At 42.9% G+C, this 6,000-nt stretch overlaps 1 protein-coding gene and 1 pseudogene across 1 annotated transcript in view; one reads left to right on the forward strand and one right to left on the reverse strand.

The window, feature by feature from the left end:
* The window catches only part of FERMT1 (fermitin family member 1), a 54,685-nt gene extending 49,061 nt beyond the window's left edge, over window positions 1–5,624 (reverse strand). Inside the window, exon 1 of the mRNA XM_006894236.1 lies at window positions 5,462–5,624. Coding sequence (XP_006894298.1) covers window positions 5,462–5,612 — 151 coding nt within the window. The 5' untranslated portion in view covers window positions 5,613–5,624. The remainder of the gene's footprint in view (window positions 1–5,461) is intronic.
* LOC102859734 lies at window positions 982–1,539 on the forward strand (annotated as a pseudogene).
* Window positions 5,625–6,000: the final 376 nt, after the last annotated feature.

The following is a 6,000-nucleotide window of genomic DNA, read 5'->3' on the forward strand; positions in this document are numbered from 1 at the left end:
ACCAATTCCTTTCTTCAACAAGATGGAAAAGGCAATATGCAACTGCATTTGGAGAGGAAAGAGGCCTCAAATAAGCAAAGCATTCTTTAAAAAGAGAAACAAGGTAGGAGGCATTTCACTCTCTGATTTCAAATCCTACTACACTGCCATAGTGGTCAAGACAGCGTGGTAAGTTTGGGTTTCGTCTTTGTGCTCGTAGAGGTGGGCTTGAGAAAAGCGTCAACATGCCTTTGGCAAGAGATTTACTATATCATTCTATGGAGGATGAGAAGAAAAAGCACAAAAAGAAACAGCTGGTTCAGAGCCCAAATTCTTATTTTATGGATGTAAAATGTCCAGGTTGCTACAAGATTATCACAATTTTCAGCCATGCTCAGACAGTGGTTCTTTGTGTAGGTTGTTCAACAGTGTTGTGTCAGCCCACAGGGGGAAAAGCCAGACTCACAGAAGGTTGTTCATTCAGAAGAAAACAACACTAATGCTCTCTATGACTTCCTGAATTTCTCTTCGGTCACAGAAAGCCTTACCAATCAGTAATTCTGGTTAATCCATCATGATCATATAATAACATTTCAGTTTTTGGTAAAGTATGTGTCACTTCTTTTGGTGTCAGTTTTTTCAATAAAGTTTTGATTATGGGGGGAAAAAAGACAGTGTGGTACTGGTACAATGACAGACACACAGATTAATGGAATAAAATTGAGAATCCAGGAATCAGCCCAACTACCTATGGTCAATTGATTTTTGACCAGGAGATGAAATCAGTTAAGTGGGGAAATGGCAGCCTTTTAAACAAAGGGTGTTGGCAAAATTGGAAAACTCTCTGTAGAAAACTCAAGCAAGGGTGCAGACGCTTATGTGGCGCAGGTAGTGACCCTGAAGATAACAGCCGCTGTCTTGTGAGCTGCCTTCCCCTGGACTGCGTCCTATTCTTTGTCTCTCTGGGCTCCCCAAGGCGATGGAGAAGACCTAACTACAGCCATGAGTAGCAATGAGTGCTTTAAGTGTGGGCAGTCTGGCCACTGGGCCTGGGAATGCCCTGCTGGAGGAGGCCGGGGTTGTGGAATGAGAAGCCGTGGCAGAGGTGGTTTTACCGCCAATAGAGGTTTCCAGTTTGTTTCCTCATCTCTTCCAGACATCTGTTGCCGCTGTGGTGAGCCTTCTAAGGATTGTGATCATCAGGGAGGATGCCTGCTATAACTGCGGTAAAGGGGGTCACAATGCCAAGGACTGCAAGGAGCCCAAGAGAGAGCGAGAGTAGTGCTGCTCCAACTGTGGCAAATCAGGCCCTCTGGCTCGTGACTGGGACCATGCTGATGCGCAGAAGTGCTATTCTTGTGGAGAATTTGGACACATTCAAAAAGACTGCACCAAAGAGAAGTGTTACAAGCGTGGTGAAACTGGTCATGTCGCCATCAACTGCAGCAAGACCAGTGAAGTCAACTGTTACCGCTGTGGAGAGTCAGGGCCCCTTGCACGGGATGCACAATTGAGGCTACATCTTCATTATTCTCCTTTGCCGTCCCTTCCTTTTCCTGACTGATGGTTTTATTCTTTTCTCTGAATACTCTTCACTGGCCAAAGGTTGGCAGATAGAGGCTACTCCCAGGCCAGTGAGCTTTATATGCTGTATAAAAGGAGGAAAGGGGTGGAAAAATCCCCAGCTTTCTACATTTAACTACATAAGAAAAAGAGCTTATGTTTAGTTTGGTAGAGGTGTTATGTACTATGCTTTGTTAAAGAACCCCCTTTCCGTGCCACTGGTGAATAGGGTTGAGCAAGTTGGAAGAGTTGAGTCAGACCTGTACGCCCACTCTGGGTTTCTTGAAATGTTTCCATGTAGGACATAAAAACAATTTGGAAATTTATGAACTTCTGTAAGTAACTTTAATTTTAGCACAATGGTGGCCTTGGATTGTCTGACCTCAGTAGCTATTAAGTGACATCAAGTAACATCTGTTATCAGTCCCTACATAAAACATACAGCTGAGTGGGAGTAAATTAAGACAAACATGCACACTAATGACTACGGAGAGAGAAACCAAAATAAAAGTCTAAGCAGGAACATCTTCATCCCAGAGTTGATGCTGGATGTACACATGGTGATGGCAAAGGTTTAGAACATTTTTTTCAAAGACTAAAACCCAGAATAAATATCGCTGCTCAGAATTAGCATAATTTGGAGCTATTCAGGAATTGCAGAGAAATACATATTCACAGAAAACAAGATATTATTTTTGCATACTAACTAACTATATATATATATATATATTCATCAGGATGGATGACGAAGAGATTGAGCGTGTTCACAGCTTCAGTTTGCTCGGCTCCACAGTCAACACTCTTGGCACCAGTAGCCAGGAAATTGAAAGACGTATTGCCATGGGAAAATCTGCTGTTAGGGACCTCTCTAAAGTACTGAAGAGCAATGGTGTCTCTCTGGAGACTAAGGTGCACCTAATACAGGCCATGGTCTTTGCAATCACTTGTTATGCATCAGAGAGTTGGACAATGACTAAGGAGGATAGAAGGAGAATTGATGCCTTTGAGCTGTGGTGCTGGAGAAGAGTATTGAGGGTATCATAGACTGCTAGGAAAACAAACAGATTCATTCTGAAAAGGGTTAAACCGGGTGGCTCCCTGGAGGCAAGGATTCTGACGCTCTGTCTAACATACTTTGGACATGTTGTAAGGAGGCACTAGTCCTTGGAGAGGGACATCATGCTTGGGAGGGTGGAGGGACAGTGCAGGAGGGGAAGGCTGTCTACAAGGTAGATTGATTCAGTGACTGGGGTAATCAGGATGGGTGTGTCGGAGACAGTGCAATTGGCACAGGACAGAGCACAGTTTAGGGTCACTATGAGTCGCAAGCGATTCGATGGCACATAACACAACAACAACAACAATAGAAACAATAATAATAAAAGAAAAAAGAATAGAGACATCCTTACTATAAGCTTCTATGGGTGTGTCGTGAAGACACTAGAGAGGTATGAACACTTCATTGGAAAAAAAAAGTGGAAAGAGTAATGTTTTATGGTAGGGACTGCCTTCAGTGTAATAAAAAAAAACCATGTGTAAATTGTCAAATGTCAAATTTGCTGTGTAAACTTCTACACAAATAACAATAAAAAGTATAAAAAGAAAAAAAAGTCAGATGGAAAAAGGAACTGAAGTCTTAGAAAATAGAAATGTAATTTTTAACTACTCAATAAAGCTGGAGGAGGAAGGGGAATTTGACTGAAAAAAAAAATAAAAGAAGACTCAAGCAAGATCCACACCTTACTATATACACAAAAACCAACTCAAAGAGGACCAAGGACCTAGGACTAAAACCAAGGACTATAAACTTCATTAGAGAAAAGCTTGGAAGAACTCTAGAAATCCTAATCCACAATAGAAAGAGTCTTCCAAGCATCTTGAAAAACCTACAACTGTTATGTTGTTGTTGTTATGTGCTGTCGAGTCATTTGCGACTCACAGTGACCCTATGTATAACAGCCCTAAACCCTGCTCTATTCTGTGCCAATTGTACTGCCTCTGACACACCCATCCCGATTACCCCAGTCACCGAATCAATCCATCTCATAGAGGGTCTTCCCCTCCTGCGCTGTCCCTACACCCTCCCAAGCATGATGTCCCTCTCCAAGGACCCGTCCCTCCTGGCAACATGTCCAAAGTATGTCAGACGAAGCCCCAGAATCCTTGCCTCCAAGGAGTAGCTTGGTTTAACCCTCTCCAGGATGAATCTGTTTGTTTTCCTGGCAGTCCATGGTACATTCAATACTCTTCTCCAGCACCACAGCTCAAAGGCATACATTCTCCTTCTGTCCTCCCTAGTCATTGTCCAACTTTCTGATGCATAACAAGTGATTTGCAAAGACCATGGCCTGTATCAGGTGCACCTTAGTCTCCAGAGAGACACCGTTGCTCTTGAGTACTTTAGAGAGGTCATTAACAGCAGATTTTTCCATCACAATATGTTTTTTGATTTCCTGGCTGCTGGTGCCAAGGGTGTTGACCGTGGAGCCGAGCAAACTAAAGCTGTGAACAATCTCAATCTCTTTACCATCCATCCTGATGCTGTCAATTGATCCAGTGGTGAGAATCTTTGTATTCTTGACATTGAGCCTCAATCCATATTGGAGGCTGCCGTCCATGACCCTCTGCAGCCAAGTGCATGAGGTCCTCCTCAGTTTCAGCAAGCAGGGTTGTGTCATCTGCATAACGCAGATTGTTACTAGATCTTCCACCAATCCTGACTCCACAATTCTCTTCATAGAGTCCAGCCTCCCGGATAATCTGCTCTGCATACAGGTTGAAAAGGTATGGAGAAAAGACACATCCCTGGCATACACCCTTCCCAATTTTGAACCATGCAGTGTTACCCTGCTCTGTTCTGACAACTGCTTCTTGGTCCAATGAAAAAATTTATTATTATTATTATTTATTTTTTTACTTTTCAAAGAGAGAAGTGAGCTTGGGGGAGGGGTTGGCAGGGAGGAATATACAGAACAATGAATGAATGGAAATCCAAAGTCTCTATAAACTTTTATTAATACAAAAATAATTATTGGGGGGAAAAAAGAAAGAAGTGGAGCCTGGTGGGGGTTGCTAGTAATGCTCAGTTTCCTGAAGTGGGTGGTGGTCATGTGACTATGAAGTTCATTCAACTGTATACTTGGCAGCTCTGGTGGCCTTGTGGTAAGAAGCTGTACTGTAATCTCAAAGGCACACCGTTCAAATTCACCAGCTGCTCTGTGAGAGAAGGACAGGCAATCTCCTCCCCTGTGATTTACTGTCTCTGAAAAATCACTGGAGGGTCAGCTGTGGATTAGTTCTGAATTGACAGCATATAACAATGAATATATTTAGGACAAGCATGTTTTTCTACATGTTTGTTTTACTCAAATAAAACTATTAGGTTCTGGCCAGTATGTTCTGTAGAGTAGACCTGAGATCCCTAAGGATTTTTTAATGGTTGATTACAGGATTTAAAAAGACAAACCAATCAAGTTGTTGTTTTGTTTTTTTTTAAAGAGAGGACACTGACGAGGTTGAATCTTAAATAGAATTGAGTATAAGCAAGGTTTGGAGACAATGTGAGCTCTGCATTCACCAGGGAAGATGACAGAGGCCACTCTAAGAAAGATGGGTTTGCCCACTTTTGGAGGCTCTCGGATCAACCTAGATCACTGAGTTAAGGAGCTCTGCTGGTACAACATGTCATGTGTCAGCTGCTAACCAAAGTTTGGTGGTTTGAATCCTTCAGCTGCTCCCTGGAAGAAAGAGGAACCGCTTTCTCCCATAAAGATTTACAATCTCAGAAACCCAATGGAGGGTCACCGCGAGTCCCAAGACACTCAGTGGTAAAGGGTCTTGGGTTTAGAGCAATGAATCAATGGCGATGCATTGGAGAGGTTGTTGTATACAGAGAAACTGTAAGGAAAGAGTAACTTACTGATCTGTTCTACTAACTTGAGCATCACTCCCCCGACATGCAGGTCTCCGGACACCCTCAGGGTGATGTCTCGCTGCTCCTCTTCATTTGGATGGTCCACACGGACCACGAGCTCCCAGGATGCAGAAGCAAAGTCACCAGATGAGAGCATGGTGACAAAAGCGGATGTCTGTAAAATAAAGAAGTAGATTGGAATGTCAGGCAGAAATCAGGAACCTGTCAGTAGGTTCTGTGTACAAAAACTACCCCCACACCTAGTTATTCTCTTCTCTTTTAGATCTCCCAGGATCCCCAGTGCCCCAGACATTAAATTCAGCATCTTTTTTTTAATTTTTAAAATTTTATTTCATTATCTTTTGTGTGTACTGTCAAATCAGATCTGACTGATACAGGAGAAGACCGTTCCTCCTTCTCCAGCAGAGCATCTGGTGGATTTGAACCGTGTACCTCTGAGATTGCAGTGCAGCTTCCTGCCACCAGGCCACCAGAGCTCACCTAAATTCAGCATCTTAATTTATAATCAAATAGCTTTGTCTTGG

This window comes from Elephantulus edwardii, unplaced genomic scaffold (genome assembly GCF_000299155.1).
Source record: "Elephantulus edwardii isolate Elephantulus edwardi_28Jun2011 unplaced genomic scaffold, EleEdw1.0 scaffold00138, whole genome shotgun sequence".
Taxonomy (NCBI): Eukaryota; Metazoa; Chordata; class Mammalia; order Macroscelidea; family Macroscelididae; genus Elephantulus; species Elephantulus edwardii.